Source organism: Hydra vulgaris, chromosome 02 (assembly GCF_038396675.1).
Source record: "Hydra vulgaris chromosome 02, alternate assembly HydraT2T_AEP".
In the NCBI taxonomy this organism is placed as follows: domain Eukaryota; kingdom Metazoa; phylum Cnidaria; class Hydrozoa; order Anthoathecata; family Hydridae; genus Hydra; species Hydra vulgaris.
Genome location: NC_088921.1, coordinates 49184337 through 49203560, shown reverse-complemented (window position 1 = coordinate 49203560; position 19224 = coordinate 49184337). Strand labels below are relative to the sequence as shown.

General features: G+C 29.3%; 2 protein-coding genes across 2 annotated transcripts in view; one reads left to right on the top strand and one right to left on the bottom strand.

Moving 5' to 3' along the window:
* Nucleotides 1-19224, bottom strand: part of LOC100199901 (endoplasmic reticulum transmembrane helix translocase) — a 94983-nt gene that overhangs the window by 52897 nt on the left and 22862 nt on the right. Inside the window, exons 3-9 of the mRNA XM_065791223.1 lie at nucleotides 17338-17528; nucleotides 17063-17234; nucleotides 16272-16328; nucleotides 10042-10111; nucleotides 8268-8374; nucleotides 5758-5887; nucleotides 1459-1514 (exon numbers count right to left, since the gene is read on the bottom strand). Coding sequence (XP_065647295.1) covers nucleotides 1459-1514; nucleotides 5758-5887; nucleotides 8268-8374; nucleotides 10042-10111; nucleotides 16272-16328; nucleotides 17063-17234; nucleotides 17338-17528 — 783 coding nt within the window. The remainder of the gene's footprint in view (nucleotides 1-1458; nucleotides 1515-5757; nucleotides 5888-8267; nucleotides 8375-10041; nucleotides 10112-16271; nucleotides 16329-17062; nucleotides 17235-17337; nucleotides 17529-19224) is intronic.
* Nucleotides 6292-7566, top strand: LOC124812383 (glycoprotein 3-alpha-L-fucosyltransferase A). Its single transcript, XM_065791224.1, has one exon. It carries the CDS (start codon nucleotides 6299-6301, stop codon nucleotides 7445-7447), a length of 1149 nt encoding a protein of 382 aa, XP_065647296.1. The 5' UTR covers nucleotides 6292-6298; the 3' UTR covers nucleotides 7448-7566.

Sequence of the window (19224 nt, the reverse complement as noted above, 5' to 3'; positions counted from 1 at the left end):
ATTTTATCTTTCATGTGATGATATCAATAACCATGAAACAACTTTTAACCTTCAGAAATGATATGAAGGGATGCGCTCAGTTTTGGGAACAAGAAGCTATCACTGTTTTGTACCAGATGGAGAGAAATTGTTTTTACGAAGAATCTCTAGTGATACTGTCTATTATACTCATGTGTTAAATAATGTTAATTTGATTAAAAAAAAATCCTTCAAATTTTCAACCCGGTAAATATATTGCATGCTTTTACGATGAAGAATGATACATAGGGCTTGTAGTTGATATTTGTAATGAAAACCAAGACGTTAATGTGAAGTTTATGCAAAGAAACAAATTAAATTTAAAATGGACAAACGATGCATGATCAAGCCAGTGTTGGGTTCCATTTGACAAGATAATATGTCAAATAAGTGTTCCATTAATTAAAAGTATAAGTGCTCGTGACTATATTCTAGCTAATAATGACTATGACAGTATGAGTTATATAAATCAGAGATAAGCTAATTAGTTTCATGTATACATACTTTTTCTTTTAACTGATTATCTTACTCTTTGAATGCACTTTTTTACAGTATAGTTTATAAAATTTGAGGTATAAATTTTGTATGTGGTAAGTGGTATTTTTTTGTTCTCCTTTTAAAAATATCATCACTCTCAAAAGGCTACAATCATGTCATAAGATAGAGTATATGTCTTTAAATTTTTTTTGGTGATTGTCAATGTATAGGACCTCAACATTAAAAAGTTTCATCAATTATTTCAACTGTTTACGCTACTTTCTATGCCAGCAAAGTCAATGTAATTTATCATAATTTTTAAAAAAAGTGATTTTTTAATAGGCTGCTGAATGTGCTAAATAAATTTTTAATGCATAATTTTGATTATTCTAACAAGTGGTGACCCTAAGTACACAAAAGAAACAAAAAAATCCACTTTCTGTAAGTGAGTATTAAACTGTAACACATTAAAGTTCAAAAAAATATTTATAATGTTACAATATTTAGCAACTTTAAGGTACAATAACTCAAAAACTGTACAAAATCAGTCAAAAACAACTGCAATAATGGATTATTTGGGTGAAAAACTATTACCCTACAAAATTTCAGGTGATCACCATCTTTATTTAAAAAGTTATGGTTTATCAAAAATCGAAAAAAACTCCTGATACACAAATTTTCGGATTTTGGTCATTTTTAATTCAATGACTTTTGAACTAATTGGTCAATCAAGCTTGAATTTTCTGGATTGTATTTTTTTCATAAGATCTGTGTGTGGTCAAAGTTTAAAGCAAATCTGAGATGGTACCCTGGGGAACTTTCAAAAAACTAGGTGATTTGATATGGAATAACCCTACTAATAGTAATGAATGATAATAATACTAATAATATAATAATAATACTATGATGTAAAAATAAATTGAAGTGATACATAATATAAAAGAAAAAAAGTTCTAAACTAACTTGTGATGTTGAGAAACCGGTTTTAAGTACATAACCAATGCAGCCATTATCTGGAGCTAAAATAATTTTTTTATTTAGTAAAACAAATCAATAATATTATTGCCAATATTACTAGGTCATTACATGCAAGGTCATATATTAGTCAATTATTAGATCCTTATCATAACCTATTAAATTATCAAATTTTGCTCTTAAGTGACAAAATTTGCCAACACGGAGAAATTTTAAAGACAATACATTGTATTCATTTTTATTTACACCTCCATGAAACTTTATATATATCCTAACTTTATTATTATTATTGTTGTGTTGACTGTACATATGATAACAAGCCACGCAACAGTAATTGGGTGACTTTAACAGAAAAATAAAAATTCAATTAAAATTAATTATAATAATAAAATAAAATAAATTAAAGAATTATATCAACAGCGTTTAGGAACAAAGTAGATCAATAAAGAAAACTGGAATGTTGTAGGAATAAATAAATTTTAGAATTACATCAACAGTGTTTAGGAACAAAGTATAATAATAAAAAATACAAGCTATTTAGCAAGGTGTTTAAAATGGATCAATATACATTTACTGTCAGGTCAGGTTATCCTGCTACTGGTAACATGTAACCCAGTACAACCTGCTTCATGTCCTGCTACCTTTTTTAGGCAAAGGCTAGGAGAAGTCAACTCCAACTTAAAACACCCCCTGCCTTGGGGCTCTTGGTTAAGTAAAGGCTTGAGATGGTGTCTCAATAAAAATACTCATCTTGGGCAGATGTTAAATGCATCCGGCAACTGTCTTGTAGAAGGCCTCCTAGGAAAAGACTTAAGGGGTAAACAGATTCTATCTGTTGACCAGCCTCACACCCCTTCTTCATCTATTAGGCTGGGGCAGATATATTTCTAACACATTGTTTCCAGTTAAGGATGTTGAACGCTGGGTCTTCTTGACTCAATGCATGGGTTTTGCTTGTGTCTCTGTTTTTATGACTAGGCAACTCATTCTATTATCTCCTAATGAGAGTACAGCTCTAAAACTTAGTTTTATGGTTCTGAGGCCTTCTGGTAGTCAGGTTTCCTGAACTCTGTGGTAGCTCTCAGAGAGGCTGATTCCATCAACAACTGAAAAATATCAGAGTACTGACAGTGCCGTGTTGCGCATGGATGGTGTCCCTGTTTGTACTTTTGGTGTGCATTGTTGAGGCCACATTTAGAACCCTTTGTTACGGCTTAGGGTTTATTAATAGTAATGAGGCAATTGCTTGGGCTATTAAATAGTGTACTGAGAATCATCTATGTTTTGAGTGAAGTTCTTTAAAAAATTTAAAATGACTAAAGTACCAAAAACTATAAAACACAAAAAACCATCGTCATCACTAAGTTCTCTAAACCTAATCATTCACTAATATTCGTGGTCTTCAAAGTAACTTTTCTTCTGTTGAGTCTTATCTCTTGCAAAGTTCACCAGACCTACTTGCTCTTTGTGAGACTAACTTGAGCTCAGCTGTCTCATCTTGTGATCTTAGTGTTGATAGTTATCTTCCCTTAATTTGTAAAGACTCCAACAGTCACATGCTTTGCCTGGGCATTTACATTCGTAAAAATTCACCAATTTGTCACAAAACTAAGTTTGAATCTACCAACTATTCTTTTATGTGCTTTCGCTTAGCATCACTTCACTCTATGGCCTTTCTCTTTGTTCTATATCGCTCTCCTTCATCTTAAGACTGCACTCTTTTCGATGTTATTTCTGATCAAATTGACCAAGCCCTCTCTCTTTATGCATCAGCCAATATTGTTGTTGTTGGTGAATTTAATGCTCATCACACTGAATGGCTTGGCTCTAGTGTCAGTGACTCTGCAGGCACTAAAGCCAACAACTTTTGCCTTTCTCAATCCCTAACTCAAATAGTCAACTTTCCAACTCGCTTTCCAGACAAATCAAATCATTTACCTTCTCTACTCGACTTATGTCTTGTTTCTGATCCTAGTCAGTGCTCAGTTTCTCCACATTCACCCTTAGATGCTTCTGATCATGGTTTGATCTCTCTAAAACTACTATCTCATTCTTCTTCATCATCTGAATCCCCCTATTATTGTGCCTCATAACTACCTTAAAGCTGACTGAGACTCTTTACATGATTTTCTTCGTGATGGCCTTTGGGTTGAAATCTTTCATCTTCCTGTTGACAAAAGTGCTTCTTACATAGCTTCATGGATTCAGGCTGGCATGGAATCTTTTATTCCCTCTCCACGATTCCAGGTCAAGCCTCACTCTCCTCCATGGTTTTTCTCACATGCTACGATTGCTGCTACGATTGCCAATCAAAACCGTTACTTCCATATCTATCAGCAAAGCCCACTATTCTCAGGTCATGAAACCTCATACTTCATCACCAAGATTAGGCTCCCATTACTTCTGGAGAATCTTAAACAGTATCAATGATAAGGGCAAATCTGTAATTCCACCTCTCTTGTATGGTTCAGACTTTGTCACCTCACCTAAAGACAAAGCTAAACTGTTTGCTAAGAACTTTTCATCAATATCATCTCTTGATTCCACTAGTTCTACCTGATATAGCCATCAAACAGGTTGATCCATTGCTTGACATTCGCATCACTCCAGCTTCTGTATCAAAAGTGATTTCCTACTTAGACTTTTCTACAGCTTGTGGCCCGGAAACATACCCGTTACAGTCTTGCAAAAGTGTTCTCTGGAGCTGCCGTCTATACTTTCAAAACTATTCAACAGGTGCTTATCAGAGTCTTGTTTTCCAGCCTGCTGGAAAGCAGCATCTGTTATCCCTATTTTCAAAAATTCTGGAGAGCGATCTGATTCGTCTAACTACCATCCCATTAGTCTTCTTCCTATCATAAGCAAAGTTTTTGAATCTTTAATTAACAAACACTTAACCTCTTATCTTGATTCTAATAACTTACTTTTTGATCGTCAATATGGATTTCGATCTTCTTGTTCTACACCTGATTCGCTAACAGTAATAACCGATAGCTTTATTGTGCATTAGATAAAGGTGGAGAGGTTAAGACCATCGCTCTTGACATTTCTAAAGCTTTTGATAAAGTTTGGCATGCTAGTCTTCTCCATAAACTTTCTTCTTACGGTGTATCTGGTAACATCTTTAAGATTATTGAATCCTTTCTTTCCAATCGTAATATAAAAGTTGTCCTCGATGGACAGCACTCTTCTTCTTATTCTGTAACTTCAGGGGTTCCTCAAGGTTCTATCTTTGGCCCTATATTCTTTTTAATTTACATTAGCGATCTTCCAGATATTCTGAGATAAGGTGGCATTGTTCGCGGATGATACTACCATTTATTCTTGTCATGATGAGCAAACACTCTCTGATTGCTTGGAGGGGGCATTTGAGCTTGAAAAGGATCTCACTTCTGCTACAGCATGGGGCTCACAGTGGCTGGTGAACTTCAGTTCAGATAAAACCCAATTTTTTTCAGCCAATCGTTATTGCAATAATTTAGATCTTCCTATATTTATGAACGGTAATGTACTTGATAAGTCATCTACCCTTTATCTTCTAGGATTAACTCTTACTTCCAATCTTTCTTGGAAACCATATATCAAATCAGTTGCAAAATTAGCATCTGCTAAGGTTGCATCTCTTTATCGCGCTCGACACTTTCTTACTTTGGATTCTATTCTCTATCTCTATAAATCTCAAATCCGGCCTTGTATGGAATACTGTTGCCATACCTGGGGCGGATCTTCTAATGATGCGCTATCTCTTTTAGACAAGGTGCAAAAACGCATTGTAAACATAGTTGGACCTGCTCTTGCAGCCAACCTCCAACCATTATCACATCGTCATAATGTTGCTTCTCTTTCTCTTTTCTACAAATACTATAATGGGCACTGCTCTAAAGAGCTAGTGTCTCTTGTGCTATCTACTAAAATTCATTCTCATGTTTGTCGTCATTCAATTAAGTCTCATCCTTTTTTTGTGACTGTTCCTAAGTACTCCAAAAACTCTTATTCATCTAGTTTTTTTTCTCGAACATCAGTTCTTAGGAAGTTCCTTCCTTCATCTTGCTTTCCTAATTCATATAATTTGCAATCGTTTAAATCATCTGTCAATCGTTATTTTGCTCTACAAACTTCATCTTTTCTCTTCCAGTAACTTCCAACTTTTATAGTGGTTGCTTGCAGCCTTGTTGGAAGCAATGATGTTAAAAAAAATTAAAATAATTAAAAAAAGGTAATTTAGGTAATTTAAAAATAATGAAATTTACAGTGAAGCAAAAATAATAATAAAAATAGCAAGATTACACTTTAAGCCAGCCATTGTTTTTGATGGTGGAGTATGATTGACAACCTTGGTCCCTCCGCTCAGTATATGAAGTTTGCTGTGATCCTCAATATTTAATATATCATTACCTGGATTTGATTCGATAGGTTCCTAAATTAAATATATACATAAATAACTTAAAAAACTCACTTTTCCATTTTTTAAATAAAGTTAATTTACTTTTGAAAATTTGTAAAATAAAATATTTTTTCAATTTATTAAAAATAAATAACAGCACAGAAAGTAAAAAAAAATAAAAATAATAATAAATAAATAACAATAAAGTGATAAATAAATTAACTTAAATAAGTATTTATAAATTAATTGACTTATGCTCATATTAGAATAATAATGACATGAATAGCAATAATGGAAATAAATAATGAAAACTTATATTCAATAGATTATTTTAAACAGTATTCAATAGAAGTTAAAAAAAGAATATGGTATTTACAAATTAAATAAATAATTAAAAAGATCATGTTAGCTGAATGCTTGTTTTTGAGACTAAAGTGAACAGCTATGTTAAAAAAAAAAGTTATTATCCTGAGTTTACTATTTCTTTTAATATTTGTTTACATATGTCATCTTGCTGGATTTAAGAATGAAATTTTTTTAATTTTAAAACCTAAATCAGTTCAGATTTATCCCAACTGGCTAAATAACTATTCTAATTTTAATGTTCAAAATAAAATATTGATTCTCATATATACAGAAAAGTTTAATTGGAAAATATGGCATGCTTATCCATTTCCTGATTATTCCACCTCATGTGGATGCAACTTTCAGGGTTGTCAATTAACATATGACAAAAATCTTTTCAACCAAAGTCAAGTAGTTATTTTCAATGCAAAGGATCTTCCACCACACTCATTGTTAGAACAATTGGAAAGAAAGAAAACAAAACAACAGCTTTTTATATATTACACAAAAGAAAACCCAATTAATGTCCAAAACTTTAACACTTCTAAACAATTTTTTAACTTGTTTTCTACATATCGCTTGGATTCTGACATTCGTATACCATATCGATACCACTTTTCAAAGCAAAGTTTTTACAATAACGTAAATCTAGCAAAAAATAAAACCAAACAAATAGCATGGGTAGTAAGCAATTGTGGTCAATTGAGGGATAAACTTGTGAGTAAACTACAGGAATATGGCGTAAATATATATGTTGCGGGTGCATGTTCGCAACTTTATAAGCATCGATTTCATTGTTATAAGAGAAACTGTAACAGTGAGCTAAAAAAATTCAAATTTTACTTTGCTGCAGAAAATCATCTATGTAAAGACTACATAACGGAAAAATATTGGTATAATGCACTAAATGCAGAAACTATACCAATTGTTTTAGGGGGAGCAAATTATTTTGACTCTAGGCTTGCAATTCCTAACTCATTTATTGATGCAACAAAGTTTGCAACTGTAAAAGATTTAGCAAACTTTATAAAAAATGTTGACAATGACGATAAAAAATTTAATGATTTTTTTACATGGAAAAAACACTGGGAGTTGTCCAATGAAAAAAAAGGATGTAGTTATTACATGTGCAACTTGTGTCAACAGCTGCATGCTGGGATAAACAAAAAAATCTCAGAATTTGCATTTACTGCTGATGATTGTAAAACCAAAGAAGATTATTTTAATAAATGGGTAGAGTTCATCTAAATATCATTTGTGAAGTAATTGCAGAATATTTTGTTTTACACATGCTTTAAGATATTGTTGACATATATAGGAGTGTTACTCATTAAATAAATTATAATATGATACTATTGGATGATAGAGTGACATTTGACTAATATTTAATAATGTATAAACTTTGATTAAACTAATATAATTTAAATATAATTTTAATTTTAATATAATTTTAAACTTATAAATATGTTAAAAATTATAACTTAAGATATCAATAATATAAATAACATAACAAATCTAGTAAAACTTATTTCAATATTAGATTAAACATATATTATATTATAGTAAACATCAATAGTTAATAATTTTATATCATACATGCTTATATCAATACAATATCAATATCATACATGCTTATATCTAATATATCAATCATATAAATAATATAACAACAAATCTAGTAAAAGTTATTTCAGTATTAGATTATTAAACATATATTATATTATAGTAAATATATATAGCTGTTAATTGTATATCATACATACTTTACAATTTAAAATCTTTTTTTACAATTGATTCAATTATTAAGAATCATTCATTGGTTTTTTATGTTTTAGGATTCATCTGGGAATTAATTTAAATCATTTTCTAAAACCATTAGAATAAGTTACCAAAAAACTAGAATAAAATATTCTAATAGCTAAACACTAGAAGATTTTAAAAGCATCTTTTATTTCCAATACATAAAAAATATGTAAAAACATTTTCTTAAGTTTATTTACTTAATCAACAACCAAAAAAACACACAAATAAATATATATTTATTACATATTTATTGAACTTAACTTACTTTCATTTGTGGTACAGCTTCACCTGTTAACATTGATTCATCTACAATGCAAGACCCACGCAACAGAAGCATATCACAAGGAACCATCACATCACATTTTGAACGAACTTGCAATTAAAATAAATAGCATGAAAACATAAGCTAAACAATGTACTTTTTACCTTTTGTTACAGAGACAAAAGTTAACTAAAAGATAATGTAACTCTAAAAATAGTCAGATTTAACTAATTTAAGAACAAAAAAACTTAACTTAAATACTATAATGGCTACTGTAAATGAAAATAAAATTTTATTCATCCAGTTAATTTTTGTAAATAATTTAAAACATCTTAACGTCATGTTTGCTTGATTTACAGCTTAAAGATATTTAACTTTAAAGCATGAGATCGAAAAAAATGAGAAAAGAAAATCTTTTCAAAAATATTTAAAATAATTGTTTTTTACAAATTTCTTTAATTTTTATTTTAATTTTTACTTTAAGAAATTAAAGAGTAAAAATACTTTTTTACGTTTATTTATTTTTTTCTTTATTTCTAAAAAATAACCATATAGTACTGGTGATGGTGTCCATTAATTTCTGTACAACTGTAATTGTAATTTTCTTACTTATGGTTGACCATGCCTTCAGCATTTCTTGTACTGAATTAATAGTCTTGCCTATTTTACGCAAATATCCTTTGCCAATACCCCAATATTTTTCAACAATCCGTAATCATGGACAATTTAGTGGATTGAGTTTATTTGGTACAAAATTAACTTCTCTCAACTTATACCACTCCAAAGTTTTTTTAGCGTAGTGGCACGAAGCTAAGTCAGGTTAAAACAAACAAGGTCTAGTGTGCAATCCAATGAGTGGCAAAAGTCACTTTTGAAGGCACTCTTAAATATAAATTTCAGATATCAAAATTGATGATGTCACAAAACCTCTACTCTTTTTTCCACAACCACAAATTGTTTGCCATAAAAGCAATTTTTTGTCATATTTGTCCACAAGTTTGTATTTATACTTGTTCCTTACACTGCCACTAAAAATTATATATACAACAAGTATAATATTTGCCACCAAGAAGTTGACTAAAGTCGCATTTCATGTAAGTCTTGTCTTCCATCAAAATGCAGCCATTCAATTTTGTCAAAACTTAAGTGTAAAATGTTCTTGCTTGTGTTTTGGCAGTGGAATTTTGTTTGTCAGAATGATTTGGGTATTTTTAATTGCTCAGAAAGACTTGTTACTTAGTATTTCTTCACTTTCCTTATATATAGGAATATAGATATAAGGATATAGATATTAGATATAGGAACTCTAGTAGCTTTAGAGACTCGTTTATAGTTCCATGATGGATTTTCTTCATGAATATGCAAAAAAATTTTCCGATTTTCAAATTGCTATGCTGACATTTTAATAAATTATAATTTGAACTTCTTTTCTTTTTTTTATGTTTTTTGACAACTACTATCATTATTTGATTAAAATACTATCATTGTTTTTTTTTTAATGTGTTAGTAATTTATTTTGAAAGTGGTTTCTGCTTCACATTTTTTTACAATCACATGCTTTAATCTGTTATCTACCAATTTCTAATTTAATATAATTTAGACTGGCTTGATCAACAGCTATTTTTTGAGAGTATAAATCATATTTTAAAAATGTCTATGAAAACAGTCATTTCCTAATTTATAATTAAAACCAGGAATGATCACAAAATGGAAATGCATTTTCATTTAACTAGTGTATTTTTAAATCAAAAACTATAACAACTTTAACAAATGTTACCAATTGAACAAATATCACCAGGTAATAACTCTTCACTTGAGATAGCTCTCCATTTTCTATAACGATATACCTAAACAAAATGTTCATATTTCCATAAAAATAAAAATAATAGGAATGAATCAAATTAAAAATAATAATGTTAATAAAATTATTATTAAAAAATTATTAACAGCACTATAGTAGTAATAAGAATACACACATATATACATATCATAATACATATTAAATATCTTATATATATATTAGAGATGTTACAAATTAGTAAACAACCGGGGCTATGGCTGGGGCCAGGTTTGATAACACATAGCTGTGACCGGGGTCGGGTTTATGATCAGGGCTGCATTAATATCAATAGATCCTATAAAAATGTTATTTTTAATTTAAATTTATGATATGAATTTATTTAAAAACAATATTTTATAGGATCTATCAATTTTAATGTAGCCCCGGCCGGGTTTATGACCGGGGCTGCATTAATATTGATAGATCCTATAAAAGTATTGTTTTTAATTATAACTTATATCATAAATTTTAATTAAAAATAACAATTTTATAGGATCTATGGTCGCAGCTATGTGCTATCAAACCTGGCCCCGGCATAGCCCCGGTCGTTAACTATTACAAATATTTTGTGACTATTCCGTATTTGACCAACTGGCTACTTTTTTTACTATTTGGTATTCAGCCAAATATTGCAAACTATAAGAATACTAGATTGTAACAAAAAAAAAAACATAAAAATAGATTTCATACAACTATCTTTATTTATTTTTTATTTTAACAAATAATTAGCATATTTGATACTTAAAATCTATAGGAGGGAAGTTATGGTAAAAAATTTTCATTGTTTGATGATAGCAAATGATTATGTGTTTCTTATAAATTATATATACTTCCAAAAAAAGTCATTCACTGCGTACCTTGCCACTGGCAAACGATAAGAAAATTTCAGCTAGTTCTGTTAAAATAACATTTTGCGTTTGCTGACCTCAACTTGTAAGGGTTTGCTGTCCAATTTAAGCAAACAGTTTCATACAAAAACTAATATCATATTCAACTGGACTTTTCTTTCCCACATCTTCATATATGTGCATATTATTTGCAGAGATTAGTTTAATTGTTTTCATTTAAATTTCTTTTTATTACAAATTGGAACTGAATCATCACGGGTGCTACTAGTCACTGGTGATGGTTTATTGGTGTCGAGCAATCTTTCACTCAGAAGAATTAACCTTTCACTGACTTTCTCAAAGCATTTAATTTTTTTTTTGTTTTGCTCATTGTGTTTTAACTAATCCCTCAAAATTAGTTTTGGAAAATGCATCAATAAAGCAGCCAACCATATAACTGACATTCCCATTAAAGCTAAACCTTGCTTTAAGTTTCGGTTGTTGTGAAGATATCATTTTTTAAAAGTTTGCAGTTTTTTGTGCTATATCTATAACAACTTTTAAAATTTCTTTCAGATATGCAAGATATGCCTGAGGCTGGGTAATTTTTAATCTTTTTGAATAGTTTGAAAAGTTTGATTACTTACTTTAATACATAAATATAGTTAAAACAATTTGATTACTTAACAAATAATGTGTGCTGTGACACAACCAAGTCAAAAATGAAACAAAAACGCCCACAGCATAGGGGTTGTTCCATGTCAAATGGACCAAAATTTTAGGACTTCGACATGGACCCAATAAAAATAAAGTTATTGTTGTACTTTAGCTTGTATTATATATTGTAATACAAAGTATATATGAATTTAAAAGTATTTCATAATCAGTAGTAGAAATAAGCCTTTAATTAAGTCTAAATTAAACTCAGTTTTTAAATACCCTAGCACTTTTCTGCCCTTTCCTCTTTTTCCCGCTTTACTTTTTAACATGCAAACTTTTTCCCAGAACTTAGAAAAAAATTGTAATTGAACACTTCTCCTTACATAATGTGTCTGGTTTTATGCCTGGTATATGAAGTGCCTTTATGCCCAAACACACCACTAATCATACACATATAAAAACTGAAATTTAGTTTTTAATGTTTTCATGTAAAACTTATAAGTAGCCTATTAGGTAAAAATTAAAAGAAAGACTTTTAGTCTAATTTACCTAATATTTAATATCATGACTATAAATTTTATAATATTTTTCCAATACATTCACTATTCCACCCCTCCCCATTAATTTGACTTATTTGATTATCATGTTCAAATTTAGATTACAAATCATACCAAGTTATAAGAGTTAATAAACTTATCAACACAATGCACAAGTTGATTATATAATAAAGAATATTATTATGTAATAAACAAAATTCATTTAAAAGATTCAATGTTTATATGGATATAAACATTGAATCTTTTAAATGAATTTTACTAAAAAACTTGGTTTAAAGTAAATAATTCAAATTTATAATAATTTTGCCATGTTATTTTATTGTGTTACTTATGCTATTGTACAATGAAATAATGCATTTTGAAATAAATGCATTAATGAAAATTGCCCAAAATGCATTTTTAATGCATTTTGGGCAATTTTGATCGTTCTGATTTTGTAACTTCCCCATGAGTACCCACTATTTTTTTTTCTGAAATAACTGTAATAAAGTCTATTAAATTAGAAAAAAAAATCTTTTTTAAACCAGTGTTGATCCTAGGTTACCGGTGGTTTGAAGTCGAGGCACATTTTCCTAAGTTTTAGCCGCAGTCATTTTTGAAAGTCTATAATTTTTACTGAATTCTTATCAGTAAATTTCTGAAAATTTGAAAGCCTACCATATATAGAAACTAAAAAAATATGTCTTTTCACTTCTTAAACTGCAGGTCTTGTATATTCATCAAAAATCAACTTTTTATATTTGCAAACATTTTTCAGGTTTTAAGGTAGCCATTATGGAATTAATGTGACATTGGAGAATTCAATGTCAAAGTTTTGTTAAAATAAGTCTAGAGTTGTATACAACAAAAAAAACTAGAAGGTTTTCTAAAATTTTGTTTTTAAAATATAAAGCTTTAAGGTATGAACAAAACATGTTTTGAAATCAGATATTTCAAATGACCATAACTCATGAACCACAAAAGATTTTATGCTGAAATTTTCAGGAATTGCTTTTCTCATAAATAATAAGAAACTCACTAAGTTTTATCAAAATCTGAGGGGGTCCATGTTGGACCAACTTGGTTATGTTGGCATGGAATGACTCATAGTTAACATATGCACTTCAATGAATCAGGTCGGAACCATCAAAATAACTAAGTGTCACCAAATATTTAGCAGCCAAATGCTTCAATCGAGCACCTAGCCGCATATTCAGTATTCGGCAAAACCACTATTTATGGCATCTCGTATATATAAGTATATATATATATATATATATATATATATATATATATATATATATATATATATATATATATATATATATATATATATATATATATATATATATATATATATATATATATATATATGTATATATATATATATATATATATTCGAAAGTAAAACTACTTGATTTTCACAACTTTAAATTTCATGCTATTGCAATCATCAGGTGAAACACCTGATTGCAATAGCATAAAACTTAAAGTTGTGAAAATCACATATACAGGGTGTTAGCTAGGAATTTAATTTTTACTGCGTTTTTGCGATATTAATTGTTATTATTCTACAAAATTAAATTTTTATTGTATTTGCCCTTATTCTTCAATTAAAAAAAAAAGGAACTTTGGAAACTCCGTGGTACACGCAGTGCCATTGAACTGGCTAACACCCTGCACACACACACATATATATATATATCTTATATATATGCGTATATATACACATATTTATATACATGTATATTTATATACATTATATACATATATATCTTATATATATGTATGTTCATATATAAGATATATATGTATATGCATATGTATACATATATTACACAATGTAACAACATTTTTGTTTATGTTAATTTTTTTAATGTTTCTTACATAATTTTGGTATGCTGATTTCAGTGGTACCATTGGTTTTGCTCTATCATCAAGATTTCCTGAGAAAAAGCATAAAGTATATTTCGGAATTTTCGTATATGTGTAATGCATATATAACAAAATCCTGGGCACCACACTACAGTTGTGGCAGCTGCAGATCAACTCTGGAAGGATGGCTGTGTGGAATCCGAAAGTCAATGCCCTTTGCGATTCCGAAAATATGGAGAGAACTGACAAAGTATCATGATGACTGTTATTTCTGCATAGTTTACATTTCAAAGTATAAAAAGCCAAAGGATAGGCTGACTCTAGTTTATCCAAGTATACCCTCTTCTGCTGGACCAGTTCCACACAGTGATGAATTGCCTGTTCCTAACCCATCTCAATTCGAAGAAGCAGCTGCATATCATTCTAATGTAGACACACCGGATGAACTCCATAATGACTGTGATTTCAGGAAACCGAATGATTCACCTCATTTCCCTAACCAAAAAGAACTTGATGACTTAGTACGAGATTTAGGTCTCACTAAATCAAATGCAGAACTTCTGACATCATGTTTAAAAGAATGGAATTTATTAGATCCAAACTGCAGAACCTCGAAATACCAAAAAAGAAATAAAACATTTGCATCCTTTTATGTAGTATCAGAATCACTGTGCTACTGTTATGACGCTTGTGGCCTTTTCAATGTCATTGACATTGTTCACAATCCTGAAGAGTGGAGGCTATTCATTGACAGTTCAACAAAAAGTCTAAAGGCAGTTTTGCTAAATAACAGAAACCGATTTCTTTCGATTACAGTAGCTCATTCTGTTCATCTAAAGGACTACAAGAACGTGATGTTGTTGCTTAAGAAATTCAACTACGACAGTTACAAGTGGGATGTATGTGGAGACTTTAAGATGCTAGTGTTTCATCTCGGTCTACAAGGAGGATACACAAAGTACTCATGTTTTCTGTTTATGGAATAGACCAGCACTTCACAAGACGTGAGTGGTCAGTGAGAGAATATTTACAACCTGGTTCGCACAATGTTATTAATCAATACCTGTTAAGAAGATCTTACTACCACCCCTTCACAGTAAACTAGGTCTTGTCAAACAATTTATCAAAGCATTGCACTCAGCTAGTGAAGCATATTCGGCAGATGTTTCCAAAGGTGTCAGATGCAAAAATTTCAGCAGGTGTATTCATTGGTCCACAGATTAAAGTTATGTTGGCATGTAAGGAGCTGGAGGACAAAATGTTTGCTGTTGAAAAAGACGCATGGATTGCGTTTAGACATGTTGTTCATAGTTTTTAGGCAACAATAAGAGTGATAACTAAAAAGAACTAGTGGAAAACTTAATTGTATGGTACGCAAATATGAAATGCAGAATGTCAATAAGCTGCATTACCTGCATTCACACTTGGAATTTTTCAGACCAAATTTGGGTGATGTGAGTGAAGAGCATGGAGAACATTTTCATCAGGATATCCATGCAATGGAGAAAAGATACCAGGACAGATGGAATACAGCTATGATGGGTGACTACATCTGGTGTTTGATACGCAATGACGACAAACTTCATTAAAAAAAACACCATGTTCTAATGTGCACTTCTAATGTTTTTTGAGATTTTGAGAGACTATTACATTAGAACATACTGCAACATTATGTAATATATGTATGTAACGTGATGTAACATGACGTTTTGTAACATAACATAACATTTTTGAACTAGTAAATGTTATGTATTGACTAAAGTTGTATCTTATGCAATATGATAAATATTAATTATATGTTTAATTGAATTTTTAGTTTTATGATCAAACGGTTGATGCAATAAAAAAAAAACCAATATCATATTCAGACTCAGCATACTCAAATTAAATAAGAAACATCAAAAAATTTCAATAAACAGAGAAAAAGACATTGTGTTATATATATACGTATGCAGCCCTTGGAATTAGGGTCAACATTTTGGCAATGCTGACCTAAAAGTGTTTGAGTGAAAAATTCACCAACCTCGTTTCTATGTTTTATGGTAATGCCTTTGTGTAAAAAAATTTTGCCGGCTTGATGCCGACCTTTAACAGTTTGAGGTCAGCAATTTAATGATCTCATTTTTCCTGATTCCAAGGGTTGCATATATATATATATATATATATATATATATATATATATATATATATATATATATATATATATATATATATATATATATATATATATATACATATATATACATTCTTTAATGGAAAAATGACATACATGTATTTGGTAAGCTTTACTTCCCATATTGTCAATTTCTTTCATGTTTCTTTGTTGCTAGATTTTAAACACATTTTCAAATTATGACATTTATTTTTAAAACATAATAATAAATCAAAATAAAAAATCAAAATGTTTGTTACAGTTAAATATTTTCAAAATATATTTCATAATTTTTAAGAGTTTATATTTAAGATTTTGTATTACTTATTTTACTTAACATTTTAGTGGATCCATTTATTGAATTTAGCAAACCAATAAATTGCACTGTGTTTTTAAAAAAAAAAGCACCAAAAAAAGGAAATTGAGATTCTTTATTATTATTATTATTTTTTTAGGTGACTCTTTACGGCCTTATCACAGATCACCGCAGATGAGCATTTAATAGGAAGTTCATGCCTCCTTCCTAACCCATGTTGCAAAACTTGCCCAGAGGTGGAGTTTGAACCACAGATCCTTTGTTTCTGAAGCAAGTGTGCCACGACTGCTCGTTTCTGCATTTAGATAATTAATTTAAGAAAATCAAATAAAGAATTAAGTTTAAACGTGTATTTTTTAAAATGGACTCCATTATTTGACTTTCTGTTCATAAATCAAAGTTGAATCAAAATTTAAAGAAAAATTCAAAAAAAAAAAATCAAAATTTAAAGAAAACTCCTTATCCACTTAATAAAAAAAATTTCAAAAATATCAAAAAATATAAATAAAAAATAATAACAGCAAAACAAAAATAAACTTTTTGAGCTAAAAAAACAGTTTTGAGCTTGATTAACATTTCAAAAATATGTAACCTGATGAACAAGAGTTGCTTCAAATGTAACCAACATAAACAATGTGAACAGAGAATAATACCAGTACTCATCTAGACACCACAACCCAACACAAAACACTTGAAAAACAAAGAATGGGGCTGTAGCTCTTTCTTTAAATAATTCCATAAATGCAGGAACTTTCATTTCTATTCTGCATTTTAAAAAAATGTGTTAGAAATTCATGGTGAAAATATTAAAATTTCATATATATGTGTGTGTGTGTTTTCATATATATACAACAAACACAAATATACTTGTTATATCCAAACTTTCTTTGAACAACTTTAACATCCTCCTCTTCTTGGTATCCTTTGCTATTTTGATAATAAGAAAACTGCTCACTAATTGGGTATGTGATTGGTAAAAACGTATTTCTTTCTTCAAAATCATATATGTAGCAAATTCTTTGAAATATAAAAGATACTACATCTTTATTGCTTTCATCCTAAATAATAAAAATAATAAAAATAATAAAAAAAAAAAAAAACTAAAAAGTCTTCTAAATTTTGTTAGCCTTTATTTCAATTAAGAAACTTCTTTTTTTATTTCAATATCGTTTTAATTAATACAACTAGAAAATTTTTATTTCAGCTCCTAATTAGTTCTTAGTTTATGTTTGCTTATTTTATCAATAAGACAATAAGTTTATGTTTGCTTATTTTATCAATAAGACACAGGTGTATCTTCCACATGCAGGGAAAAGTGTATTGGTACAAGGTGGTGCAGTATAAAAAATTATCCAAAAATTATTTATTACAACTTTTATTTAATAAAAGTATTAAAAAAAAAAAAGTTTCAAATGCAGTACATAACAAATTTTTTGTTTATTTTAGCTAGTTCATATTTTTGTTTATTTTAGCTAGTTCATATTTCTTTCATCCTTATAGTTCATATTTTCTTCATGAAAACACTACAGATTAATAATTACACCCTGTAACTAATCTAAAATTATCTTTTGGTTACTAACATTACACCCTGTAACTAATCTAAAATCATCTTTTGGTTACTAACCAAATAATAGTTTAAAAAAAATGAATCAAAAACATTTTGCAAAATTCAGTTTAAAGAAAAGAAAATATACAAAAATTAACTTCTTTCAAAAAAGATTTTAAAATATTTATTGACAATATATACTTATATCTAAAGTTTTACTTACAGTTCATTAAACTTTTAATGACAAAAATTAAAAAAAATTAATTAAACACATCCAATTCATTGTTAAAAATTTATTAACCCCATAGAAAATAAAGAACATTTTTTGCTTCTAATCAAGAAGTCAAAAAAACTTGGAAAAAATGTTATAGAAAGGTTTTTTCTAATGGATTTTTTGCCTCAATGCTTTTTATCCAAAGAAATTTTGCACATTACAGCAAATCTCAGCATTGCAGGTGCTGAGGCTAATTTTGAATTCTGCAGCTTTTTCTGCAATTTCATTTTATTATATATATATATATGGGCAATTCCACGCAAGTGACGGTCGTAACATTTGACGCTTTTTTAGCCATTAAAAATGAACCAAGAATGGTATTTACATGAAAATTTCCAGAAATGTTAAATACTATTATATAATTTAAAATGCAAAAGTTAAATTATTCAAGTGTTCAATTTATTTGAAAAATCAACTCAACGTAGTGTGACGGTCGTAACGCTTACTTTTTGACAAATCTAAACAAATAAACTTTGTCAATCTTTATGCAGCCATCTACACAGTGAGAAAAAAATCCTTTGCTGTGTTCTTTAATTACACATTGAACTTACTATATGGTAAGTTTCATAGTTTTCGCTTGAAGTTTTCCATGAATTTTATTAAGTTTTATGTCGTGACGGTCGCAACTGTGACGGTCGTAACGAAAAAGCCAAAAATGAAAAACAACAAATAACGCAATGAATGAAATAAAAAAAGATAAATGACTATAAAAACCAATTGAATTATGTTAAAAAATATGAACTTTATAACATTATCAAGGTTATCCATGGTGATTCTTCAATACTGGGATCGTTTTATTTGGAGTAGGCAACAAACGCTTAATGCTATTTATGCTCCCTGTTTTTTTTTGTTTTATTAACTCTATTTAGTACAGCTCAATATCTAGGAGTATGTACTTTCATACGCCTTGCAAATGTTTTGCGGAGCCGGGAAT